The following is a 26,552-nucleotide window of genomic DNA, read 5'->3' as shown; positions in this document are numbered from 1 at the left end:
GGGGGTCCTGGGGGGGGTCGGGGGTCCCCAGGGTGCCCTGGGCCACCATCGGGGTCCCCGGGGTGTCATGGGAGGGTGTCGGGGGTCCCTGGGGTGTCCTGGGTGGGTGTTGGGGGTCCCCGGGGGGTCCTGGGGGGGGGTCGGGGGTCCCCAGGGTGCCCTGGGTCACCATCGTGGTCCCCGGGGTGTCCTGGGGGGGTGTTGGGGGTCCCTGGGGGGTCCTGGGAGGGTGTCGGGGGTCCCCGGGGGGTCCTGGGTGGCTGTGGGGGTCCCCAGGGTGCCTTGGGGGGGGTCGGGGGTCCCCGGGGGGTCCTGGGGGGGGGTCGGGGGTCCCCAGGGTGCCCTGGGTGGGTGTTGGGGGTCCCCAGGGTGTCCTGGGAGGTTTTGGGGGTCCCCAGGGTGTCCTGGGGGGGTGTCGGGGGTCCCCGGAGTGTCCTGGGTGGGTGTTGGGGGTCCCCAGGGTGTCATGGGGGGGTGTCGGGGGTCCCCGGGGTGTCATGGGGGGGTGTTGGGGGTCCCTGGGGGGTCCTGGGGGGTGTCGGGGGTCCCCGGGGTGTCCTGGGTGGCTGTGGGGGTCCCCAGGGTGCCTTGGGGGGGGTCGGGGGTCCCCGGGGGGTCCTGGGGGGGTGTTGGGGGTCCCCAGGGTGCTATGGGCGAGTGTCGAGGGTCCCCGGGATGCCCTGGGTGGGGGTCGGGGGTCCCCAGGGTGCCCTGGGTGGGGGTCGGGGGACCCCGGGGGGTCCTGGGGGGGTGTTGGGGGTCCCTGGGGTGCCCAGGTGGGTGTCGGGGGTCCCCGGGATGCCCTGGGTGGGGGTCGGGGGTCCGCAGGGTGCCCTGGGTCGGTGTTGGGGGTCCCTGGGGTGTAATGGGGGGGTCGGGGGTCCCCAGGGTGTCCTGGGAGGTTTTGGGGGTCCCCGGGGTGCCATGGGCGGGTGTTGGGGGTCCCCGGGGTGTCCTGGGGGGTGTCGGGGGTCCCCAGGGTGCCCTGGGAGGGTTTTGGGGGTCCCCGGGTAGTCCTGGGTGGGTGTTGGGGGTCCCCGGGGTGCCATGGGCGGGTGTTGGGGGTCCCCAGCGTGTCCTGGGGGGTGTCGGGGGTCCCCAGGGTGCCCTGGGAGGTTTTTGGGGGTCCCCAGAGTGTCCGGGGGGGTGTTGGGGGTCCCCAGGGTGTCCTGGGGGGTGTCGGGCGTCCCCGGGGGGTCCTGGGAGGTTTTTAGGGGTCCCCGGGGGGTCCTGGGGGGGGGTCAGGGGTCCCCAGGGGGTCCGGGGCGGTGTCGGGGGTCCCTGGGGGGTCCTGGGGGGGTGTCGGGGGTCCCGGGGGTGTCCTGGGGGGTGTCGGGGGTCCCCAGGGTGGTTCTGGGGGTCCCCGGGGTGGCCGGGTGTCCCCGGGGTGGTGGCAGGATGTCCCCAGCGTGATGGTGAAGGTCCCCAGGGCGTCTGGGTGTCCCCAGGGTGGCCGGGGGTCCCCGGGGCGGTGCCGGGGGTCCCTGGATGGGGCCGGGTGTCCCCGGGGGTGACGGTGTCCCCGCGGTGACGGTGTCCCCGGCGTCCCCAGGGAGTTCCGCTTCACGGCCGAGGTGCCCATCTGGCTCGACTACCACGGCAAGCACATCGCCATGGACCAGGTGACGGGGACGCGGCCACCCCCGGGGGCCCCGGGGGACAAACGTGTCCTGGGGGGGGGACAGGGGTGTCCCTCGGGGTGACGGGCGTCGCTCGGGGTGACGCACGGGTCCCTCGGGGTGACGGGTGTGTCCCTCGGGGCGACAGGCAGCCCCGGGGGTGACAGGCACATCCCGGGGGTGACAGACACGTCCCAGGGGGGTGACAGATGCCTCCAGGGGTGACAGATGGCCCCAGGGGTGACAGAAGTGTCCCGGGGGGGGGACGGCCACCCCGGGGGTGACGAAAGGGTCCCCAAAGCCTGATAGCCAGGTCAGGGGGGGATGGGGACACCCAGGAGGTGACAGCCAGGTCCCCAGGGGCGGTGGTTGTGTCCCAGGGGTGGTGGCCATGTCCTGGGGGTGACATGTGGGTCCCCCGGGGTGGTGGCCAGGTCCCCGGGAGTGGTGGCCATGTCCTTGGGGCGGTGGCCATGTCCTGGGGTGACATCCGGGTCCCCAGGGGTGGTGGCCAGGTCCCAGGGGTGGTGGCCATGTCCCTGGGGGTGGTGGCCATGTCCTTGGGGTGGTGGCCGTGTCCCCGTGGGTGACATCCAGGTCCCCGGGGGTGGTGGCCATGTCCCCGGGGGTGGTGGCCGTGTCCCAGGGGTGATGTCCGGGTCCCCGGGGGTGGTGGCCGTGTCCCCGGGCGTGACATCCAGGTCCCCGGGGGTGACGTCCGTGTCCCCGGGGGTGACATCTGGGTCCCCAGGGGTGGTGGCCAGGTCCCCGGGAGTGGTGGCTATGTCCTGGGGGTGGTGGCCATGTCCTGGGGGTGACATGTGGGTCCCCGGGAGTGGTGGCCATGTCCTGGGGGTGGTGGTCATGTCCTGGGGGTGACATCTGGGTCCCCAGGGGTGGTGGCCATGTCCCCGGGGGTGACGTCCGGGTCCCCGGGGGTGGTGGCCATGTCCCGAGGGTGGCATCCGTGTCCCCATGGGTGACATCCAGGTCCCCGGGGGTGGTGGCCATGTCCCCGGGGGTGACGTCCGGGTCCCCGGGGGTGGCGGCCGTGTCCCGGGGGTGGCGGCCGTGCCGGGGTGGCACGGGTGACGTCCCTGTCGCGGTCCCCAGGGCGCCTTCGCGGGGATCCTCCTGGGCCTGGCGCAGCTCAACTGCTCCGAGCTCAAGCTCAAGCGTCTCTGCTGCCGCCAGGGGTGCGCGGGGGGGGGACTGGGGGAACTGGGGGGAACTGGGGGGAACTGGGAGCAACTGGGGCGACTGGGGGGCTGCTGGGGGCTGCTGGGGGGGACTGGGGGGGACTGGGGGCTACTGGGGGGCTGCTGGGGGGGGACTGGGGGGGACTGGGGGCTACTGGGGGGAACTGGGAGCAACTGGGGTGACTGGGGGGCTGCTGGGGGGCTGCTGGGGGGGGACTGGGGGAACTGGGGGGGACTGTGGGCTAGTGGGGGCCTGCTGGGGGGGGACTGGGGGGAACTGGGGGGGACTGGGGGCTACTGGGGGGAACTGGGGGGCTACTGGGGGGAACTGGGGGCTACTGGGGGCTACTGGGGGCTGCTGGGGGGGACTGGTGGCTACTGGGGGGCTGCTGGGGGGGACTGGGGGGAACTGGGGGCTACTGGGGGGGACTGGGGGCTACTGGGGGGAACTGGGGGGCTACTGGGGGCTGCTGGGGGGGACTGGGGGCTGCTGGGGGGCTGCTGGGGGGGGACTGGGGGGAACTGGGGGGCTACTGGGGGGGACTGGGGGCTACTGGGGGGAACTGGGGGGCTACTGGGGGCTACTGGGGGCTGCTGGGGGGGACTGGTGGCTACTGGGGGGCTGCTGGGGGGGGACTGGGGGGAACTGGGGGCTACTGGGGGGGAACTGGGGGCTACTGGGGGGAACTGGGGGGCTACTGGGGGCTGCTGGGGGGGGACTGGGGGCTGCTGGGGGGCTGCTGGGGGCTACTGGGGGGGACTGGGGGGAACTGGGGGGCTACTGGGGACCACTGGGGGGGGACTGGGGGGAACTGGGGGCTACTGGGGGGAACTAGGGGGCTACTGGGGGGGACTGGGGGGAACTGGGGGGCTACTGGGGGGGGACTGGGGGCTACTGGGGGGACTGGGGGGCTGCTGGGGGACTACTGGGGTCTATTGGGGGCTACTGGGGGCTGCTGGGGGCTACTGGGGGTAACTGGGGGCTACTGGGGGGCAACAGGAGCTACTGGGGGCTGCTGGGAGGCTGCTGGGGGTAACTGGGACAACTGGGAGCAACTAAGGGCAACCGGGGGGGCTGTGGCAATTGGGGGGCCCCGTGTCCCCCCGTGTCCCCATGTCCCCAGGCTGGGGGGGGCCCCAGGGGGTTGGGGGTCCCGTGTCCCCATGTCCCTCTTGTCCCCATGTCCCTGTGTCCCTATGTCCCCCTGTCCTCCTGTCCCGCATCCCCACTGTGTCCCCCCATCCCCTGTGTCCCCCTGTCCCTCATGTCCCCGTGTCCCTCTGTCCCCCCATCCCCATGTCCCTGTGTCCCCCTGTCCCTCATGTCCCCGTGTCCCCTGTCCCCCCATCCCCATGTCCCTGTGTCCCCCTGTCCCTCATGTCCCCGTGTCCCCTGTCCCCATTTCCCCCATCCCCACCGCGTCCCCGTGTCCCCATATCCCCCGTCCCCGTGTCCCTGTCCCCATGTCCCCCTCCCCACCATGTTCCCTGTGTCCCTCTGTCCCCCCATCCCCATGTCCCTGTGTCCCCCGTCCTCACGTCCCCGTGTCCCCATGTCCCCACATCCCTGTGTTCACACATCCCCCCATCCCCGTGTCCCCCACGTCCCCTGTCCCTGTGTCCCCGTCCCCATCGTGTTCCCTGTCCCTATGTCCTTGTCCCCATGTCCCCGTCCCCACTGCGTCCCCGTGTCCCCCGTCCCCATGTCACCTATCCCCGTGTCCCCATGTCCCCGTGTCCCCATGTCCCCCATCCCCGTGTCCCTGTCCCCGTGTCCTTGTCCCCGTGTCCCCGTCCCCACCGTGTCCCCTGTCCCCATGTCCCCGTGTCGCTGTCCCCACCGTGTCCCTGTCCCCACCGCGTCCCCCCACCGTGTCCCCGTGTCTTTGTCCCCGTGTCCCCGTGTCCCCGTGTCCCCGTCCCCGCGGCATCCCTGTCCCCACCGTGTCCCCGTGTCCCTGTCCCCACCGCGTCCCCCCACTGTGTCCCCCCATGTCCCTGTCCCCACTGCGTCCCCGTGTCCCCGTGTCCCCGTGTCCCCGTCCCCACGGCGTCCCCGTCCCCACTGTGTCCCTGTGTCCCTGTCCCCACCGCGTCCCCCCACCATGTCCCCCCATGTCCCTGTCCCCACCATGTCCCCGTGTCCTTGTCCCCGTGTCCCCGTCCCCACGGCGTCCCTGTCCCCACTGTGTCCCTGTGTCCCTGTCCCCACTGCGTCCCCCCACCGCGTCCCCCCATGTCCCTGTCCCCACCATGTCCCCGTGTCCTTGTCCCCGTGTCCCTGTCCCCACGGCGTCCCTGTCCCCACCGTGTCCCCGTGTCCCTGTCCCCACCGCGTCCCCCCACCGCGTCCCCCCATGTCCCTGTCCCCACTGCGTCCCCGTGTCCCTGTCCCCACCATGTACCCGTGTCCCCGTGTCCCCGTCCCCACCGTGTCCCCGTGTCCCTGTCCCCACTGCGTCCCCCCACCGTGTCCCCCCATGTCCCTGTCCCCACCATGTCCCCGTGTCCTTGTCCCCGTGTCCCCGTCCCCACGGCGTCCCTGTCCCCACTGTGTCCCTGTGTCCCTGTCCCCACCGTGTCCCCGTGTCCCTGTCCCCACCGCGTCCCCCCACCGCGTCCCCCCATGTCCCTGTCCCCACTGCGTCCCCATGTCCCTGTCCCCACCATGTACCCGTGTCCCCGTGTCCCCGTCCCCACCGTGTCCCCGTGTCCCTGTCCCCACTGCGTCCCCCCACCGTGTCCCCCCATGTCCCTGTCCCCACCATGTCCCCGTGTCCCCATGTCCCCGTGTCCCCGTCCCCACGGCGTCCCCGTCCCCGCCGCAGGCTGCTGGGGCTGGAGAAGGTGCTGAGCTTCGCCCTGGGCGAGTGGCTGAGCGACATCCGCCGCAACCAGCTGCCGGGGCTGCTGGGGGGCGTGGGGCCCGTGCACGCCGTCCTCCAGCTCCGTGAGTGTCCCCAACGTGTCCCCAAATGTCCCCAACGCGTCACCGAGTGTCCCCAACGCGTCCCGGCGCTCCCTATGACGTCCCCGTCCCCCCGCGTCGTCCCCCCGCCGGGGCTGCCGGGGCTGCTGGGGGGCGTGGGGCCCGTGCACGCCGTCCTCCAGCTCCGTGAGTGTCCCCAACGCGTCCCCAAATGTCCCCAACGCGTCACCGAGTGTCCCCAACGCGTCCCGGCGCTCCCTATGACGTCCCCGTCCCCCCGCGTCGTCCCCCCGCCGGGGCTGCCGGGGCTGCGGGGGGGCGTGGGGCCCGTGCACGCCGTCCTCCAGCTCCGTGAGTGTCCCCAAATGTCCCCAAGTGTCCCCAAATGTCCCCAAGGTGCCCTTAGCATGTCCTTAGCATGTCCTTAGCGTGTCCTTAGCGTGTCCTTAGCATGTGCGTGCAGTGCAGAGCACGCGGGAGCTGCTGCGGCTGGGGCAGCGCGGGCGCGACGGGCGCCGGGCGCGGCGTTGCGTGTGCTTGGTGTGTGCTTGGCGTGTGCTTAGCGTGTGCGTGGCGTGTGCTTAGCGTGCGGGTGGCGTGTGCTTAGCGTGTGGGTGGCGTGTGCAGTGCAGGGCGCGCGGGAGCTGCTGTGGCTGCCGCTGACGCGGTGCCGGCGCGACGGGCGTCTCGTCCGGGGGCTCCAGCGCGGCGCCGCCTCCCTCGGCGCCTCCACCGCCGCCGCCGCCCTCCGCCTCGGCGCCCGCCTGCTCCAGGCCCTCCAGGTGGGCCCAGGCGTCCGGGGGGGCCCAGGCGTCCGGGGGGGCCCAGGTGTCCGGGGGGGCTCAGGTGTGGGGGGGGCCCAGGCGTCCGGGGGGGGCCCAGGCGTCCGGGGGGGCTCAGGTGGGGGGGGGCCCAGGTGGCCGGGGGGGGGCACAGGGGTCTGGGAGGGGGCCCAGGTGTGGGGGGGCCCAGGCGTTCGGGGGGGCCCAGGCATCCAGGAGGGGGCCCAGGTGTCCGGGGGAGCTCAGGTGTGGGGGGGCCTAGGTGTCCGGGGGGGCCCAGGTGTCCGGGGGGGCTCAGGTGTGGGGGGGCTCAGGTGGCCAGGGGGGCCCAGGCGTCCGGGGGGCCCAGGCGGCCGGGGGGGCCCAGGTGTCCGGGGAGGCCCAGGCATCCGGGAGGGGCCCAGGCGTCCGGGAGGGGCCCAGGCATCCGGGGGGGCCCAGGTGTGGGGGGGGCCCAGGTGTCTGGGAGGGGCCCAGGCGTCCAGGGGGGCTCAGGTGGGGGGGGGCCCAGGTGTCCGGGGGGGGCCCAGGTGTCCGGGAGGGACCCAGGCGTCTGGGAGGGGCCCAGGTGTCTGGGGGGGCCCAGGCGTCCGGGAGGGACCCAGGCATCTGGGGGGGCCCAGGTGTAGGGGGGGGCCCAGGTGTCTGGGAGGGGCCCAGGCGTCCAGGGGGGCCCAGGCATCTGGGGGGGCCCAGGTGTAGGGGGGGGCCCAGGTGTCTGGGAGGGGCCCAGGCGTCCAGGGGGGCCCAGGCATCTGGGGGGGGGGCCAAGGAGTCCAGGAGGGGCCCAGGAGTCCGGGGGGCCCCAGGCGTCCGGGGGGGCCCAGGCATCTGGGAGGGGGCCCAGGCGGCCGGGAGGGGCCCAGGCGGCCGGGAGGGGCCCAGGTGTGGGGGGACCCAGGCGTTCGGGGGGGCCCAGGCATCCGGGAGGGGGCCCAGGTGGCCGGGGGGGCTCAGGTTGGGGGGGTCCCAGGTGTCTGGGGGTGCCCAGGCGTCCGGGGGGCCCAGGTGTTTGGGAGGGGCCCAGGCGTCCGGGAGGGGCCCCGGCGTCCGGCTGCCCGGCGCGAGGGACCCAGGCGTCCGGCCCGCAGGCGGTGGCGGCGACGCTCTACGAGGTTGTGGCCCCCCCCGGCCCCCCCCGGGCCCTGCCCCCGCCCCGGCCCCGGCCCCCCCCGGGCGCCGGCACCGTCCCCGAGGTGAGCGCAGCACCGGCCCCCGCGCGGGGGGGGGGGGCAGGACGGCACTGGGACCAGTACGGCTGGGGGGGGACCAGTATGGCTGAGGGGGGGACCAGTATGGGCACTGGGACCAGTACAGCTTGGGGGGGTGGACCAGTACGGCTTGTGGGGGGGACCAGTATGGCTGGGGGGGGGGGGACCAGTATGGGCAGTGGGACCAGTATGGATGGGGGGGGACCAGTATGGATGGGGGGGGACCAGTATGGACACTGGGACCAGTATAGATGGGGGAGGGACCAGTACAGTTGGAAGGGGGGACCAGTATGGGCACTGGGACCAGTATGGCTGGGGGGGGGACCAGTATGGCTGGGGTGGGACCAGTATGGCCACTGGGACCAGTATGGCTAAGGGGGGGGACAAGTACGGCCACTGGGACCAGTAAAGCTTGAGGTAGGGGGTCCCAGTATGACCACTGGGACCAGTACGGCCACTGGGACCAGTATGGCTGGGGGGGGACATCAGTACGGCCACTGGGACCAGTATGGCTGGGGGGGGGACCAGTATGGCCACTGGGACCAGTATGGCCACAGGGGGGTCCCCAATATGGCCCAGTTGGAGTTGGGGGGCTCCCAGTATAACTGAGAGATCCCAGTATGGCCCAGTCGGGTGGTCCCAGTAGAGCTATGGGCTCCCAGTACGGCCCAGTTGGGAGTTGGGGGCTCCCAGTACAGCTTAGAGGTCCCAGTATGGCCCAGTCGGGGGGTCCCAGTGTAGCTTTGGGCTCCCAGTATGGCCCAGTTGGGGTTGAGGGGTCCCACTGACAGTGTCCCCCCCGTCCCCCCTGTCCCCAATGTCCCCCCTGTCCCCTGTGCCATGTCCCCCCGTGTCCCCACTGTCCCCAATGTCCTGTGTCCCCATGTCCCCCCATGTCCCCCCTGTCTCCATGTCCCCCCATGTCCTGTGTCCCCCCCCGTGTCCCCCATGTCCCCCCCTGTCCCCCCCTGTCCCCCTGTCCCCCCCCCGTCCCCAGTGTCTCCAGGTCCCGCTGTCCTCGCGGGGGACGGTGGCAGCGGCCGCTCTGCTGCGAGGGGGGAGCCTGGGCCGACCCCGGGCGGCCACCAAGGCCACCAAGGCCACCAAGGCCACCACCACGGCCACCACCACCACTGCCACCACCACGGCCACCACCGCTGTCACCGCTGTCACCGCGGCCACCGCCGGCCTCCTGGGAGGCTCCCGGGGCCACCCGCGTCCCCCGGCCACCCGCCCGCCCGGCCGCACGCGGCACCGCGACGAGGGGACGCCGTGACGTCGGGGACGTCGGGGACTTCGGGGGACGTCGGGGACAGGGTGACCCACCCGGGGACATGGGCCACCCCCAGGGATGCCACAGGACCCCGGGACGCTGGGGGACACGGGCCACCCCCGGGGACACCGTGGGGACAAGTGCCACCGCGAGGGACCCTGCAAGGACACATGTCACCCCCGGGGACACCGTGGGGACAAGTGCCACCACGAGGGACCCTGCAAGGACACGTGCCACCCCCGGGGACATTGCAAGGACACGTGTCACCCCCGGGGACACCACGAGGACACATGTCACCCCCGGGGACACCACAAGGACACGTGCCACCCCCGGGGACATTGCAAGGACACGTGTCACCCCCGGGGACACCACGAGGACACATGTCACCCCCGGGGACACCACAAGGACACGTGCCACCCCCGGGGACACCGTGGGGACAAGTGCCACCCCCAGGGACACCACGAGGACACATGTCACCACCGGGGACATTGCAAGGACACGTGTCACCCCCGGGGACACCACGAGGACACATGTCACCCCCGGGGACATTGCAAGGACACATGTCACCCCCGGGGACACCGTGGGGACAAGTGCCACCGCGAGGGACCCTGCAAGGACACATGTCACCCCCAGGGACACCACGAGGACACATGTCACCCCCGGGGACATTGCAAGGACACGTGTCACCCCTGGGGACACCACGAGGACACGTGCCACCCCCGGGGACATTGCAAGGACACGTGTCACCCCCGGGGACACCACAAGGACACGTGCCACCCCCAGGGACATTGCAAGGACACGTGTCACCCCTGGGGACACCGTGGGGACATGTCACCCCTGGGGACAGTGCCACCCCCTCCCCAGCCTGTGCCAAAGGCCGCGGTCTGGCCCCCCCCACCCCCCCCGTGTCCCCAATAAAGAGGTGCTGGCACTGGTGGCACTGGTGTGACACTGGGGATACTGGTGACACCGGTGATGGGGACACTGGGGACACCGGTGACACATGGCACTGGTGACACTGGTGACACTGGTAGCGCATAGCGCTGGTGATACTGGTGCTGATGGCACTGGTAATGGTGACACTGGTGACACTGGTGACAAGGGGATACGGTAGCACTGGTGACACTGGGGACACCGGTGACAAGGGGATACGGTAGCACTGGTGGCACTGGTGACACTGGTGGCACATGACACTGGTGATAGTGGTGCTGGTGATACTGGTGACACTGCTGGCACATGACACTGGTCCCACTGGTGACACTGGTGACAAGGGGATACGGTAGCACTGGTGACACTGGTGACACTGGTGCTGGTGACACCGGTAATGGTGGCACTGGTGGCACTGGGGCATCCTGGCTCCGCCCCTGCCCCCGGCTGCCCGGGGAGGGGGAGGGACGCGGCTCGGACGCCTGGGCCCCTTCCGGGGCGGGGGGGGCCACGGCCGGGAGGGGAGGGGAGGGGAGGGGAGGGGCCCCGGCGTCCGAGCGCGCCGCCCCGCCCCCTGCGCGTGACGTCACGGCGCTGCGTCACCGCCGTCCCCCGGAAGGGGCGGGAGGCAGGTGCGGAGGGGCCGGATCCCGCCGCGGTCAGTGCCCGGACGCCTGGGCCCCTTGTGGGGGGGGGGGGGGGGCTGGGGGGACGCCTGGGCCCCTCGGGGGGGGGGGGGTCGGTGCCCGGACGCCTGGGCCCCTCGGGGGGGGGGGTGTCAGTGCCCGGACGCCTGGGCCCCTTGTGGGGGGGGGGGGGGGCTGGGGGATGCCTGGACCCCTCGGGGGGGGGGGGTGTCGGTGCCCGGACGCCTGGGCCCCTCGGGGGGGGGTGTCAGTGCCCGGACGCCTGGGCCCCTCGGGGGGGGAGGTGTCAGTGCCCGGACGCCTGGGCCCCTTGTGGGGGGGCTCCCGGACGCCTGGGCCCCTTGTGGGAGAGGTTACTCGGACGCCTGGGCCCCTGGGAGGGGGGGGTTACTTTGACAGCTGGGTCTGTGAAGGGGGGGTCGGTGCCCGGATGCCTGGGCCCCTGCGGGAGTGGGGGGGAGAGCGGGGGTGTCACCCGGACGCCTGGGCCCGCAGGCAGGTGTGTGTGTGTGGGAGGGGGGCGTCACCCGGACGCCTGGGCCCCTGCCGGAGGGGGTGTCACCCGGACGCCTGGGCCCGCAGGCAGGTGTGTGTGGGGGTGTCACCCGGACGCCTGGGCCCCTGCCGGAGGGGGTGTCGCCCGGACGCCTGGGCCCGCAGGCGGGCGCCGCCATGACGAGCGACCTGGACATCTTCGTGGGCAACACGACCCTCATCGACGAGGAGGTTTATCAGCTCTGGCTCGACGGGCACTCAGGTACCGGACGCCTGGGCCCCTCGGACGCCTGGGCCCCTCGCCGGACGCCTGGGCCCCCTGTGGGATGGGTGCCGGACGCCTGGGCCCCTCGGACGCCTGGGTCCCTGGGGGCCGGGTCCCCACGTGTCCCCGGTGTCCCTGTGGCTGTGTCCCCGGTGTCCCCAGCTCCGTGTCCCCTGTCCCAGTGGTGGAGGCGGTGGCCTGGTGGGGGCCCTGGTGGCCGTGTCCCCAGTGTCCCCGGCTCTGTGTCCCCCTGACATGTCCCCGCTGTCCCCGGTGTCCCCAGCTCTGTGTCCCCCCAGCCGTGTCCCCGTGTCCCCATGTCCCAGTGGCGGAGGCGGTGGCCCGGTGGGGGCCCTGGTGGCCATGTCCCCGGTGTCCCCAGCTCCGTGTCCCCCCGGCCGTGTCCCCACGTGTCCCCCCGTGTGGCAGTGGCGGAGGCGGTGGCCCGGCGGCTGCGGGGGGACGTCCTGGCCAGCACGGGGGCCTCGCCGGGTGGCTCCCGCGCCCTGGGGGGGCCCCGGCGTCCCCGCGCCCGCGTCCCCACGTGTCCCCACGTGTCCCCCCGTGTGGCAGTGGCGGAGGCGGTGGCCCGGCGGCTGCGGGGGGACGTGCTGGCGGGCACGGGGGCCTCGCTGGCGGTGCTGCAGAGTGACACCATGGACCACTACCGCACCTTCCACATGCTGGAGCGGCTGCTCCACGCCCCCCCCAAGCTGGTGCAGCAGCTCCTCTTCCAGATCCCCCCCTCGCGCCAGGCCATGCTGGTGGAGAGGTGCCCGCCCCGCTGGGAGGCGCTGGGAGGCACTGGGAGGCACTGGGATGGAGCTGGGGGGCACTGGGAGGGGGCTGGGGTGGAGCTGGGGGGCACTGGGAGGGGGCTGGGAGGGGCTGGGAGGGACTGAGATGGAGCCAGGGGGCACTGGGAGGGGGCTGGGGTGGAGCTGGAGGGCACTGGGAGGCACTGAGATGGAGCCAGGGGGCACTGGGAGGGGGCTGGGGGACACTGGGAGGCACTGGGAGGGACTGGGGTGGAGCTGGAGGGCACTGGGAGGGGCTGGGAGGGACTGGGGTGAAGCCAGGGGGCACTGGGAGGGGCTGGGATGGAGCTGGGGGGCACTGGGAGGGGGCTGGGAGGGACTGGGGTGGAGCCAGGGGCACTGGGAGGGACTGAGATGGAGCCAGCGGGCACTGGGAGGGGGCTGGGGGACACTGGGAGGGACTGGGGTGGAGCTGGGAGGGACTGGGAGGGGGCTGGGAGGGACTGGGAGCAGCTGGGAGGCACTGGGGTGGAGCTGGGGGGCACTGGGAGGCACTGGGGTAGAGCTGGGAGGGACTGGGGTGGAGCTGGGATGGAGCTGGGGGACACTGGGAGGCACTGGGAGGGGGCTGGGAGGAACCGGGGTGGAGCTGGGGGGCACTGGGAGGCACTGGAAGGGGACTGGGATGGAGCTGGGGGGCACTGGGAGGCACTGGGATCTCAGAGGGACATTTTGGGGGTCCCAGGGGGCATTTGGGGGTCTTTGGGGGGGGGCATATGTGGCCCCTGGGGGGGTATTTGGGGTCCCGGGGGATATTTGGGGTCCCGGGGGGGTATTTTGGGTCCCCAGGGGGGTATTTTGGGCCCCTGGGGGGGTATTTTGGGTCCCCGGGGGGGTATTTGGGTCCCCAGGGGGGTATTTTGGGGTCCCCAGGGGGGTATTTTGGGCCCCTGGGGGGGGTATTTGGGGCCGGGGGGGTATTTGGGGTCCCGGGGGGGTATTTTGGGCCCCTGGGGTGGTATTTTGGGCCCCTGGGGTGGTATTTTGGGGTCCGGGGGGGGTATTTTGGGGTCCCCGGGGGGGTATTTGGGGTCCCAGGGGGTATTTTGGGGTCCCCAGGAGGGTATTTTGGGGTCCCCAGGGGGGTATTTTGGGGTCCTGGGGGGGTATTTGGGGTCCCGGGGGGGTATTTGGGGTCCCCAGGAGGGTATTTGGGGTCCCAGGGGGGTATTTTGGGTCCCCGGGGGGGTATTTTGGGGTCCCGGGGGGGTATTTGGGGTCCCCAGGAGGGTATTTGGGGGTCCCGGGGGGGTATTTGGGGTCCCCGGGGGGGTATTTGGGGTCCCCAGGAGGGTATTTGGGGTCCCGGGGGGGTATTTTGGGGTACCCGGGGGGGTATTTGGGGTCCCCAGGAGGGTATTTGGGGTCCCCAGGAGGGTATTTTGGGCCCCTGGGGGGGTATTTTGGGGTCCCAGGTGGTTTTTTGGGGTCCCGGGGGGTATTTTGGGTCCCCAGGAGGGTATTTGGGGTCCCCGGGGGGGTATTTTGGGGTCCCGGGGGGGTATTTGGGGTCCCGGGGGGGTATTTTGGGCCCCTGGGGGGGTATTTTGGGGTCCCGGGGGGGTATTTGGGGTCCCCAGGAGGGTATTTGGGGTCCCCGGGGGGGTATTTTGGGGTCCTGGGGGGGTATTTGGGGCTGGGGGGGTATTTTGGGTCCCCAGGGAGGTATTTTGGGTCCCCAGGAGGGTATTTGGGGTCCCGGGGGGGTATTTGGGGTCCCCAGGAGGGTATTTGGGGTCCCCGGGGGGGTATTTGGGGTCCCCAGGAGGGTATTTTGGGGCCCCCGGGGGGGTATTTTGGGGTCCCGGGGGGGTATTTGGGCCCCTGGGGGGGTATTTGGGGTCCCCGGGGGGGTATTTGGGCCCCTGGGGGGGTATTTGCCCCCCCGGTGACGCGGCGCTCAGGTACTACGCCTTCGACGAGGCCTTCGCCCGCGAGGTGCTGGGCAAGAAGCTCTCCAAGGGCACCAAGAAGGACCTGGACGACGTCAGCGCCAAGACGGGCATCAGCCTCAAGAGCTGCCGCCGCCAGGTGCGAGACGGCCCCAAAACCCCGGGGTTTCACCCCAAAACGGGCATCGCCCCGAAACCCCGAGAAATCGCCCCGAAACCGCGGGGAACGGCCCCGAAACGGCGGGGAACGGCCCCAAAACGGGGCCCTGGGGAGCCCCGCGATGGGCGTCAGCCTCAAGAGCTGCTGCTGCTGGGTGGGAGATGGCCCCAAAACCCTGAGAAATCACCCCAAAATGGTGGGGAATCACCCCCAAAATGGGGGGGTGGGGATCACCCCAAAACCGCAAGGAATTGCCCCAAAACGGGGCCCTGGGGAGCCCCGCGATGGGCGTCAGCCTCAAGAGCTGCTGCTGCCGGGTGCGAGATGGCCCCAAAACCCCCAGAAATCACCCCAAAATGGTGGGGAATCATCCCCAAAATGGGGGGGTGGGGATCGCCCCAAAACCGCAAGGAATCGCCCCAAAACGGGGCCCTGGGGAGCCCCGCGATGGGCGTCAGCCTCAAGAGCTGCTGCTGCTGGGTGGGAGATGGCCCCAAAACCCTGAGAAATCACCCCAAAATGGTGGGGAATCACCCCCAAAATGGGGGGGTGGGGATCACCCCAAAACCGCAAGGAATTGCCCCAAAACGGGGCCCTGGGGAGCCCCGCGATGGGCGTCAGCCTCAAGAGCTGCTGCTGCCGGGTGCGAGATGGCCCCAAAACCCCCAGAAATCACCCCAAAATGGTGGGGAATCATCCCCAAAATGGGGGGGTGGGGATCGCCCCAAAACCGCAAGGAATCGCCCCAAAACGGGGCCCTGGGGAGCCCCGCGATGGGCGTCAGCCTCAAGAGCTGCTGCTGCTGGGTGCGAGATGGCCCCAAAACCATGAGAAATCGCCCCAAAATGGTGGGGAATCACCCCCAAAATGGGGGGGTGGGGATCGCCCCAAAACCGCAAGGAATCGCCCCAAAATGGGGCCCTGGGGAGCCCCGCGATGGGCGTCAGCGCCGAGACGGGCGTCAGCCTCAAGAGCTGCTGCTGCCGGGTGCGAGATGGCCCCAAAATCCTGAGAAATCACCCCAAAATGGTGGGGAATCACCCCCAAAATGGGGGGGTGGGGATCGCCCCAAAACTGCGAGGAATCACCCCAAAACGGGGCCCTGGGGAGCCCGGCGATGGGCGTCAGCCTCAAGAGTGGCCGCCGCCGGGTGCGAGACGGCCCCAAAACCCCGAGAAATCACCCCAAAATGGTGGGGAATCACCCCCAAAATGGGGATTGCCCCAAAACCATGGGGAACGGCCCCAAAATGGGGGGGAATCACCCCAAAATGGGGCCATGGGGCACCCCAGGGAGCCCGGCCCCGGCACCCTGCGATGGGCGTCAGCCTCGAGAGCTGCTGCCGCCGGGTGTGACTTGACCCAAAACTGCGAGAAATCGCCCCAAAACGGGGATTGCCCCAAAACTGCGAGAAATCGCCCCAAAACTGCAGGGAATCGCCCCAAAATGGGGCTGGGGGGTCCCCTGGGTGCCCCCCCATGGGTGCTGACCCCCCCCCCGTGTGTCCCCCCCCCCCAGTTCGACAACTTCAAGCGGGTGTTCAAGGCGGTGGAGGAGCTGGTGGAGGAGCTGCGGGGGGGTGTCCCATGGGTGGGGGGGTCCCCTGGGTGCCCCCCCATGGGTGCTGACCCCCCCCCCGTGTGTCCCCCCCCCCCCAGTTCGACAACTTCAAGCGGGTGTTCAAGGCGGTGGAGGAGCTGCGGGGGGGTGTCCCATGGGTGGGGGGGTCCCCTGGGTGCCCCCCCATGGGTGCTGACCCCCCCCCCGTGTGTCCCCCCCCCCAGTTCGACAACTTCAAGCGGGTGTTCAAGGCGGTGGAGGAGCTGCGGGGGGGTGTCCCATGGGTGGGGGGGTCCCCTGGGTGCCCCCCCATGGGTGCTGACCCCCCCCCGTGTGTCCCCCCCCCAGTTCGACAACTTCAAGCGGGTGTTCAAGGCGGTGGAGGAGCTGCGGGGGGGTGTCCCATGGGTGGGGGGGTCCCCTGGGTGCCCCCCCATGGGTGCTGACCCCCCCCCGTGTGTCCCCCCCCCCAGTTCGACAACTTCAAGCGGGTGTTCAAGGCGGTGGAGGAGCTGCGGGGGGGTGTCCCATGGGTGGGGGGGTCCCCTGGGTGCCCCCCCATGGGTGCTGACCCCCCCCCGTGTGTCCCCCCCCCAGTTCGACAACTTCAAGCGGGTGTTCAAGGCGGTGGAGGAGCTGCGGGGGGGTGTCCCATGGGTGGGGGGGTCCCCTGGGTGCCCCCCCATGGGTGCTGACCCCCCCCCGTGTGTCCCCCCCCCAGTTCGACAACTTCAAGCGGGTGTTCAAGGCGGTGGAGGAGCTGCGGGGGGGTGTCCCATGGGTGGGGGGGTCCCCTGGGTGCCCCCCCATGGGTGCTGACCCCCCCCCGTGTGTCCCCCCCCCCAGTTCGACAACTTCAAGCGGGTGTTCAAGGCGGTGGAGGAGCTGCGGGGGGGTGTCCCATGGGTGGGGGGGTCCCCTGGGTGCCCCCCCATGGGTGCTGACCCCCCCCCGTGTGTCCCCCCCCCCAGTTCGACAACTTCAAGCGGGTGTTCAAGGCGGTGGAGGAGCTGCGGGGGGGTGTCCCATGGGTGGGGGGGTCCCCTGGGTGCCCCCCCATGGGTGCTGACCCCCCCCCGTGTCCCCCCCCCCCAGTTCGACAACTTCAAGCGGGTGTTCAAGGCGGTGGAGGAGCTGCGGGGGGGTGTCCCATGGGTGGGGGGGTCCCCTGGGTGCCCCCCCATGGGTGCTGACCCCCCCCCGTGTGTCCCCCCCCCCAGTTCGACAACTTCAAGCGGGTGTTCAAGGCGGTGGAGGAGCTGCGGGGGGGTGTCCCATGGGTGGGGGGGTCCCCTGGGTGCCCCCCCATGGGTGCTGACCCCCCCCCCGTGTCCCCCCCCCCCAGTTCGACAACTTCAAGCGGGTGTTCAAGGCGGTGGAGGAGCTGCGGGGGGGTGTCCCATGGGTGGGGGGGTCCCCTGGGTGCCCCCCCATGGGTGCTGACCCCCCCCCTGTGTCCCCCCCCCCCCAGTTCGACAACTTCAAGCGGGTGTTCAAGGCGGTGGAGGAGCTGCGGGGGGGTGTCCCATGGGTGGGGGGGTCCCCTGGGTGCCCCCCCATGGGTGCTGACCCCCCCCCGTGTGTCCCCCCCCCAGTTCGACAACTTCAAGCGGGTGTTCAAGGCGGTGGAGGAGCTGCGGGGGGGTGTCCCATGGGTGGGGGGGTCCCCTGGGTGCCCCCCCATGGGTGCTGACCCCCCCCCGTGTGTCCCCCCCCCCAGTTCGACAACTTCAAGCGGGTGTTCAAGGCGGTGGAGGAGCTGCGGGGGGGTGTCCCATGGGTGGGGGGGTCCCCTGGGTGCCCCCCCATGGGTGCTGACCCCCCCCCGTGTGTCCCCCCCCCCAGTTCGACAACTTCAAGCGGGTGTTCAAGGCGGTGGAGGAGCTGCGGGGGGGTGTCCCATGGGTGGGGGGGTCCCCTGGGTGCCCCCCCATGGGTGCTGACCCCCCCCCGTGTGTCCCCCCCCCCAGTTCGACAACTTCAAGCGGGTGTTCAAGGCGGTGGAGGAGCTGCGGGGGGGTGTCCCATGGGTGGGGGGGTCCCCTGGGTGCCCCCCCATGGGTGCTGACCCCCCCCGTGTGTGTCCCCCCCCCCCAGTTCGACAACTTCAAGCGGGTGTTCAAGGCGGTGGAGGAGCTGCGGGGGCCCCTGGCCGACAACATCCAGCACCTCTTCCTGCTCTCCGAGGGGCTCGCCAGGTGGGCCCGCCCCCCCCGCCAGGCCACGCCCCCCCGGACACGCCCCCTGCCAGGCCACGCCCCCTGGGACACGCCCCTGCCAGGCCACGCCCCCTTGGCGCAGGGGGGCCCCCCACTGCTGGGACATGGCCCCTGGGACACGCCCCCCGGCCGGGCCACGCCCCCCTTGGCACGCCCCCTGCCAGGACACGCCCCCTGGGACACGCCCCTGCCAGGCCACGCCCCCTTGGTGCAGTTCCCCCCCCTGCTGGGACATCCCCCCTGGGGAGACATGGCCCCTGGGACACGCCCCCTGGTCAGGCCACGCCCCCTGGTCAGGCCACGCCCCCTCCTGCCAGGCCACACCTCCCTGGGACACGCCCCCTGCCAGGCCACACCCCCTTGGCGTGGGGTTCCCCCACCACTGCTGGAACATGGCCCCTGGGACACGCCCTCTCCAGCCAGGACACGCCCCCTGGGACACGCCCCCTACCAGGCCACGCCCCCTTGGCACGCCCCCCCCCCGTGGGACACACCCCCGGGGAGACATGGCCCCTGGGACACGCCCCCCTGGGTGTGCCCCCCGCCAGGACACGCCCCCAGGCACGCCCCGCCCCGGGACACGCCCCCCGAATGTCCTGCCTCAGGTCACGCCCCCGCGAGGCCACGCCCCCCGGGACACGCCCCCATGGCTGGGCCACGCCCCCTGGGTGCTGTGGGGCTCCTCGGGATCCCATGGGCGCTATGTGGTGGCGGGTCGCCCATGGGTGCTATGGGGTGCCAGGGGCGCTGTGGGTCTCCCACGGGTGCTGGGGGGCCCCATGGGTGCTATGGGTCTTCCACGGGTGCTATGGGGTCCCAGGGGCACCGTGGGTCTCCCATGGGTCCTGGGGGTCCCGTGGGTGCTGGGGGGGGTCCCATGGGTGCTATGGGTCTCCTCTGGGTGCTGGGGGTCCCCTGGGTGCTGGGGGGGGGTCCCCTGGGTGCTATGGGTCTCCCCACAGGTGCTGGGGGTCCCCTGGGTGCTGGGGGGGGTCCCATGGGTGCTATGGGTCTCCCCATGGGTGCTGGGGGTCCCGTGGGTGCTGGGGGGGGTCCCATGGGTGCTCTGGGTCTCCCCTGGGTGCTGGGGGTCCCATGGGTGCTGGGGGGGTCCCATGGGTGCTCTGGGTCTCCCCATAGATGCTGGGGGTCCCCTGGGTCTCCTGTGGGTGCTGGGGGGGGGGTCCCAGTGCACCCCAGCCTCCCCCCGCAACCGGGGGCTGTGGGTGCTCCGTGCCCACGCGTCACCCTTGGGTGCCCCCCCCCCCCCCGCAGGGACTACGCCGCCGTCGTCTTCTTCGCCAACAGCCGCTTCGAGACGGGGAAACGGCGGCTGCAGTTCCTGAGCTTCGGGGACCTGGCGGCCTGCGCCCAGAGCATGATGCAGCACTGGACCCAGGGCGCCCTGGGTGAGGGGACACCTCGGGGACACCTCGGGGACACCTCGGGGACGTGGGGACACGGGGACACCCCGGGGACGTGGGGATGGAGGGACACCACGGGACGGGGCTGCCTGCGCCCAGAGCATGATGCAGCACTGGACCCAGGGCGCCCTGGGTGAGGGGACACCTCGGGGACACCCTGGGGACACCTCGGGGACGTGGGGACACGGGGACGCCCCGGGGACGTGGGGATGGAGGGACACCACGGGACGGGGCTGCCTGCGCCCAGAGCATGATGCAGCACTGGACCCAGGGCGCCCTGGGTGAGGGGACACCTCGGGGACACCTCGGGGACACCCTGGGGACACCCCGGGGACGTGGGGACACGGGGACGCCCCGGGGACGCGGGGATGGAGGGACACCACGGGACGGGGCTGCCTGCGCCCAGAGCATGATGCAGCACTGGACCCAGGGCGCCCTGGTTGAGGGGACACCTCGGGGACACCTCGGGGACACCTCGGGGACACCCCGGGGACGTGGGGACACGGGGACGCGGGGATGGAGGGACACCACGGGACGGGGCTGCCTGCGCCCAGAGCATGATGCAGCACCGGATCCAGGGCGCCCTGGGTGAGGGGACACCTCGGGGACACCTCGGGGACACCCTGGGGACACCCCGGGGACGTGGGGACATTGGGGGGACACAGGGGACAGGGACACTCTGGGAGCTGCCGTGACTCTGGGATGAAGGTGCTTTGCGTCCCTTTGGTGTCCCCAATGTCCCCTCGTGTCCCCCCATGTCCCTGAGTCCCTGATGTCCCCATGTCCCCCCCCAATGTCCCCAATACGCCTGGGACCCCAATGTCACCACTGTCCCCCATGGCTCCGTCATCCCTGTGTCCCTCCCTTGGCCCACGTGTCCTTGTGTCCCCACCTCTCCCTGGTGTCCCCCAGTGTCCCCCACATACCTGTGTCCCGTCATGTTCACATGTCCTTGGTGTCCCCAAGTGTCCCCGTGTCCCCCGGTGTCCCCATGTGTCCCCCATCCCCGCTGTCCCAGCTGCCTGTGTCCCCCAATGTCCCCTGAAATCCCCCATCCCCGGTGTCCCCGATGTCCCCTGACGTCCATATCCCCAACGTCTCTGATGTCCCCTGTCCCCAGTGGCCCTTGATGTCCCGTGTCCTTGGTGTCCCCATGTCCCCGTGGTGTCCTGTGTCCCCAACGTCTCTTGATGCTCCTTGACGTCCCCCGACATCTGTGTCCCCGCCGTCCCAACATCACCCTGCATCCGTGTCCCCAGTGTCCCTGACATTGCATGTCCCCAACGCCATTGCGTGTCCCCGACATCCCCAGTGTCCCAGTTGTCCCCAGTGTGTCCCTGATGTCCCCACTGTCCCCGACGTCCCCGATGTCCCCACTGCCCCCGGCATCGCGTGTCCCCACTGTCCCCGCTGTTGTGCGTCCTCGGTGTCCCCACTGTCCCCGCTGTCCCTGGTGTCCCCGGTGTCCCCGACATCCCCGACATCCCAGTTGTCCCCAGTGCATCCCTGATGTCCCCACTGTCCCCGACATCCCCACTGCCCCCGGCATCGCGTGTCCCCACTGTCTCCGGTGTCCCCGGCGTTGTGCATCCCCGGTGTCCCCACTGTCCCCAGTGTCCCCGGCATCCCCGGTGTCCCTGACATTGCGTGTCCCCACTGTCCCCAGCGTCCCTGGCGTTGTGCGTCCCCGGTGTCCCCACTGTCCCCGGTGTCCCTGGTGTCCTCGGTGTCCCCACTGTCCCCGGTGTCCCCAGCATTGTGCATCCTCGGTGTCCCCACTGTCCCCGGTGTCCCCAGTATCCCCGTTGTTCCTGGCATTGTGCGTCCCCGCTGTCCCCGGTGTCCCCGGCGTTGTGCGTCCCCGGTGTCCTCGGTGTCTCCGCTGTCTCTGCTGTCCCCACTGTCCCTGACATCCCCGCTGCCCCTGGCATCGCATGTCCCCACTGTCCCCGGTGTCCCCGGCATTGTGCATCCTCGGTGTCCCCGGTGTCCCTGGTGTCCTCGGTGTCCCCACTGTCCCCGGTGTCCCCGGCATTGTGCATCCTCGGTGTCCCCGGTGTCCCTGGTGTCCTCGGTGTCCCCACTGTCCCCGGTGTCCCCGGCATTGTGCATCCTCGGTGTCCCGGTGTCCCTGGTGTCCTCGGTGTCCCCACTGTCCCCGGTGTCCCCGGCATTGTGCATCCTCGGTGTCCCTGGTGTCCCCGGTGTCCCCAGTATCCCCGTTGTTCCTGGTGTTCTTGCTGTCCCCACTGTCCCCACTGTCCCCGGTGTCCCCGCTGTCCCCGGCGTCCCCGGCGTTGTGCGTCCCCGCTGTCCCCGGTGTCCCCGCTGTCCCCACTGTCCCCGCTGTCCCTGCTGTCCCCGGTGTCCCTGCCGTCCCCGGTGTCCCCGGTGTCCCCGGCGTCGCTGACGTGCCCTGTGGCCGCGGGGGCAGCGCCGGAGGCGGCGGAGCCGGACGGGAGCTGCCCCGCATGTTCCTGCAGGAGCTGAAGGAGCTCAAGGTGCTGGTGGCCGACAAGGACCTGCTCGACCTGCACAAGAGGTGCCGCGCGGGGGGGGGGGGCCCGGACGCCTGGGCCCCTCTGGGGAGGGAGCACCCGGACGCCTGGGCCCCCCGGGAGCACCCGGACGCCTGGGCCCCTGTTGGGGGGGGGGGGGGCGCCCGGACGCCTGGGTCCCTCTGGGGAGGGAGCACCCGGACGCCTGGGCCCCTGTGGAGGGGGGGGGGCAACTGGACACCTGGGCCCCTGTTGGGGGGGGGCAACCGGATGCCTGGGCCCCTGGGGGGGGAGGGGGGGGGCAACCGGACGCCTGGGCCCCTCCAGGGAGGGAGCACCCGGACGCCTGGGCCCCTGTGGAGGGGGGGGGCAACTGGACACCTGGGCCCCTGTTGGGGGGGGGGCAACCGGATGCCTGGGCCCCTGGGGGGGGGGGGGGGGCAACCGGACGCCTGGGCCCCTCCAGGGAGGGAGCACCCGGACGCCTGGGCCCCTGTGGAGGGGGGGGCAACCGGACGCCTGGGCCCCTCCAGGGAGGGAGCACCCGGACGCCTGGGCCCCTGTGGAGGGGGGGGCAACTGGACACCTGGGCCCCTGTTGGGGGGGGGGCAACCGGATGCCTGGGCCCCTGGGGGGGGGGGGGGCAACCGGACGCCTGGGCCCCTCCAGGGAGGGAGCACCCGGACGCCTGGGCCCCTGTGGAGGGGGGGGGCAACTGGACACCTGGGCCCCTGTTGGGGGGGGGCAACCGGATGCCTGGGCCCCTGGGGGGGGGGGGGCGCCCGGACGCCTGGGCCCCTGTTGGGGGAGGGGGGGGGGAATGCAACCGGACGCCTGGGCCCCCCGGGAGCACCCGGACATCTGGGTCCCCCCTGGGTGAGAAGTGCCCGGACACCTGGGCCCTTTAGGGAAGGGGAGGGAGCACCCGGACGCCTGGGCCCCTGTTGGGGGGGGGGGGGGAGCAACCAGACGCCTGGGCCCCTGTTGGGGGGGGGGGGCAACCGGACGCCTGGGCCCCCGGGAGCACCCGGACATGTGGATCCCCTTGTGTGGGAGGTGCCCGGACGCCTGGGCCCCTTTTGGGGGGGGGGGGAGGGGGCAACTGGACACCTGGGTCCCTGGTGGGGGTGCCCGGACGCCTGGGCCCCGGGGAGGGGGGAGGGGGGGTCTCCCGGACGCCTGGGCCCCGGGGGGGGGCAGCGGCTGCAGCAGGTTTCCCCCCCCCCCCCCCCCAGCCTGGTGTGCACGGCGCTGCGCGGCAAGATCTCCGTCTACGCCGAGATGGAGGCCAACTTCAAGGTGCGCCCGGACGCCGGGGCCCCTCGGACGCCTGGGCCCCCTGGGTTGGGGTGGTGACGCGGGGTCCCGGACGCCTGGGCCCCCCCCGGACGCCTGGGCCCCCTTGGTGGGGTGGTGACGGGGGGTCCCGGACACCTGGGCCCCCCCCCGGATGCCTGGGCCCCTTGGCGGGGTGATGATGGGGGATCCCGGATGCCTGGGCCCCCCCGGACGCCTGGGCCCCTTGGTGTGGCAGTGATGCGGGGTCCCGGACACCTGGGCCCCCCCCGGACGCCTGGGCCCCTTGGCGGGGTGGTGATGGGGTGTCCTGGACGCCTGGGCCCCTTCGTGTGGCAGTGACGGGGGAGGGGGGGGGGTCCCGGACACCTGGGCCCCTTGGCGGGTGGTGACGGGGGGGGGGTCCCGGACGCCTGGGCCCCTTGGCGGGGTGGTGACGGGGGGGTCCCGGACGCCTGGGCCCCTTGGCGGGGCGGTGACGGTGGGGGGGGGGGTCCCGGACGCCTGGGCCCCTTGGCGGGGCAGTGATTGGGGGGGGGGTCCCGGACGCCTGGGCCCCTTGGCGGGGGCGGTGACAGTGGGGGGGGGGTGTCCCGGACGCCTGGGCCCCTTGGCGGGGCAGTGATTGGGGGGGGGGGGTCCCGGACGCCTGGGCCCCTTGGCGGGGCGGTGACGGGGGGGGGGGGTCCCGGACGCCTGGGCCCCTTGGCGGGGCAGTGATTGGGGGGGGGGGGTCCCGGACGCCTGGGCCCCTTGGCGGGTGGTGACGGGGGGGGGGGGTCCCGGACGCCTGGGCCCCTTGGCGGGGCAGTGATTGGGGGGGGGGGGGGTCCCGGACGCCTGGGCCCCTTGGCGGGGCGGGGGTGACGGGGAGGGGGGGTCCCGGACGCCTGGGCCCCTTGGCGGGTGGTGACGACGTGGGGGGTCCCGGACGCCTGGGCCCCTTGGCGGGGCGGTGACGGGGGCGGGGGGTCCCGGACGCCTGGGCCCCTTGGCGGGGCGGTGACGGCGGGGGGGGTCCCGGACGCCTGGGCCCCTTGGCGGGGCAGTGATTGGGGGGGGGGGGTCCCGGACGCCTGGGCCCCTTGGCGGGTGGTGACGGGGGGGGGGGGTCCCGGACGCCTGGGCCCCTTGGCGGGGCAGTGATTGGGGGGGGGGGTCCCGGACGCCTGGGCCCCTTGGCGGGGCGGTGACGGGGAGGGGGGGTCCCGGACGCCTGGGCCCCTTGGCGGGTGGTGACGACGTGGGGGGTCCCGGACGCCTGGGCCCCTTGGCGGGGCGGTGACGGGGGCGGGGGGTCCCGACGCCTGGGCCCCTTGGCGGGGCGGTGACGGCGGGGGGGGTCCCGGACGCCTGGGCCCCTTGGGGGGGCGGTGACGGGGGGGGGGGGTCCCGGACGCCTGGGCCCCTTGGCGGGGCGGTGACGGGGGGGGGGGGGTCCTGGACGCCTGGGCCCCTTGGCGGGTGGTGACGGGGGGGGGTCCCGGACGCCTGGGCCCCTTGGCGGGGCGGTGACGGGGGGGGGTGGTCCCGGACGCCTGGGCCCCTTGGCGGGGCGGTGACGGGGGGGGGTCCCGGACGCCTGGGCCCCTTGGCGGGGCGGTGACGGGGGGGGGGGGTCCCGGACGCCTGGGCCCCTTGGCGGGGCGGTGACAGTGGGGGGGGGTGTCCCGGACGCCTGGGCCCCTTGGCGGGTGGTGACGGGGGCGGGGGTCCCGGACGCCTGGGCCCCTTGGCGGGGCGGTGACGGGGGCGGGGGGCGGGTCCCGGACGCCTGGGCCCCTTGGCGGGCGGTGACGGGGGGGGTCCCGGACGCCTGGGCCCCTTGGCGGGGCGGTGACGGGGGGGGGGGGGGGTCCCGGACGCCTGGGCCCCTTGACGGGGTGGTGACGGGGGGGGGGGGAACCCGGATGCCTGGGCCCCTTGGCGGGGCGGTGACGACGGGGGGGGTCCCGGACGCCTGGGCCCCTTGGCGGGTGGTGACGGGGGGGGTGGTCCCGGACGCCTGGGCCCCTTGGTGGGGCGGTGACGACGGGGGGGGGTCCCGGATGCCTGGGCCCCTTGGCGGGGCGGTGACGGGGGGGGGGTCCCGGACGCCTGGGCCCCTTGGCGGGTGGTGACAGGGGGGGGGGTCCCGGACGCCTGGGCCCCTTGGCGGGTGGTGACGGGGGGGGGTTCCCGGACGCCTGGGCCCGCAGAACCTGTCGCGGGCGCTGGTGAACATGGCCGCCAAGCTGACGCACGCCAAGGACGTCCGCGACTTCTTCATCGACCTGGTGGAGAAGGTGCCGGAGCCCCCCCGAAACCGGGACCCCCCCCCCCAAAAAACCGGGGACCCCCCCGAAACCGGGACCCCCCCCCCCAAAAAACCCGGGGACCCCCCCGAATACCGGGGACCCCCCCCAAATCTAGGGACCCCCCCCAAATCCCAGGGATCTGCCCCAAAATCTGGGACCCCCCCCAGCTCCCTGTGCCCCCCAAATCCTGAGACACCCCCCCCCAAACCAGGACCCCCCCCCAAACCAGGGACCCCAAAACTGGGACTCCCCCCAAACCAGGGACCCCCCCCCAAACCAGGGACCCCCCCAAAACTGGGACTCCCCCCAAAACCGGGGACCCCCCCCCAAATCCAGGGATCCTCCTCCAAATCCAGGGCCCCCCCCCAAAACCCAGGGATCCCCCCCAAAATGTGGGACCCCCCCCCCAGCTCCCTGTGCCCCCCCAAGTCCCTGAAACCCCCCCCCAAAATATTGGGACTCCCCCAAATCTCCACCCTGGAGCACCCCCAAATCCAGCACCCCCCCCCTCAAATCCAGGGACACCCCAAAACCTGGGACCCCCCCCAAAACCCCTGGGACCCCCCTAATCCCCTGGACCCCCCCCAAAGCCCTGGGACCCCCCAGAAACCCAGGACCCCCCCCCCCAAAAAAAATCCCCATCCCGGAGCTCCCAAAACCGGGACCCCCACCCCAAATCTAGGGACACCCCAAACCTGGGACCCCCCCCCGGCACCCCAAATCCAAGACCACCCCAAAAAAACTGGGATTCACCCCAAAATCCCCATCCCAGAGCTCCCAAATCCTGCCCCCCCCAGCCAACCCCCCCCCCCAAAATACCAGGGATCCCCCCAAAACCAGGGATCCCCCAAACCTCATCATCGGGGTGGGTTTTTTGGGGGGGGGGGGAGGGTCCTGATTTGGGGGTGAAAAGGGGGTTTTGGGGAGTTAAGGGGGCTCAGAGGGTTTGGGGGCGCTTTTGGGGGGGATGAAGGGGTTTTGGGGTGTCTCGGGGTGCTGGGGGGGGTGATTTGGGGGTGATTTGGGGTTCCCCCCCCCCAG

General features: G+C 72.4%; 2 protein-coding genes across 2 annotated transcripts in view; both read left to right on the top strand.

Moving 5' to 3' along the window:
* LOC135325257 (autophagy-related protein 2 homolog A-like) overlaps positions 1–9,158 on the top strand; it is a 35,465-nt gene extending 26,307 nt beyond the window's left edge. The window contains exons 23-28 of the mRNA XM_064503138.1: positions 1,553–1,622; positions 2,733–2,815; positions 5,647–5,768; positions 6,375–6,529; positions 7,621–7,725; positions 8,738–9,158. Coding sequence (XP_064359208.1) covers positions 1,553–1,622; positions 2,733–2,815; positions 5,647–5,768; positions 6,375–6,529; positions 7,621–7,725; positions 8,738–9,016 — 814 coding nt within the window. The 3' untranslated portion in view covers positions 9,017–9,158. The remainder of the gene's footprint in view (positions 1–1,552; positions 1,623–2,732; positions 2,816–5,646; positions 5,769–6,374; positions 6,530–7,620; positions 7,726–8,737) is intronic.
* Positions 9,159–10,497: 1,339 nt separating this feature from the next.
* Positions 10,498–25,903, top strand: LOC135325256 (acidic fibroblast growth factor intracellular-binding protein-like; the record flags this gene model as incomplete). Its single annotated transcript, XM_064503136.1, is given in 10 exon segments — positions 10,498–10,598; positions 11,170–11,344; positions 11,921–12,119; positions 14,070–14,196; positions 17,875–17,975; positions 19,272–19,405; positions 21,855–21,878; positions 21,881–21,962; positions 23,154–23,217; positions 25,413–25,903. Coding segments are annotated over 9 exon segments (1,307 nt in total), but the record flags the coding sequence as incomplete, so codon positions are not given.
* Between the last annotated feature and the right edge of the window lie 649 nt (positions 25,904–26,552).

This window comes from Dromaius novaehollandiae, chromosome 35 (assembly GCF_036370855.1).
Source record: "Dromaius novaehollandiae isolate bDroNov1 chromosome 35, bDroNov1.hap1, whole genome shotgun sequence".
NCBI classification, from domain to species: Eukaryota; Metazoa; Chordata; class Aves; order Casuariiformes; family Dromaiidae; genus Dromaius; species Dromaius novaehollandiae.
This window is presented reverse-complemented; position numbering and strand designations above follow the sequence as displayed.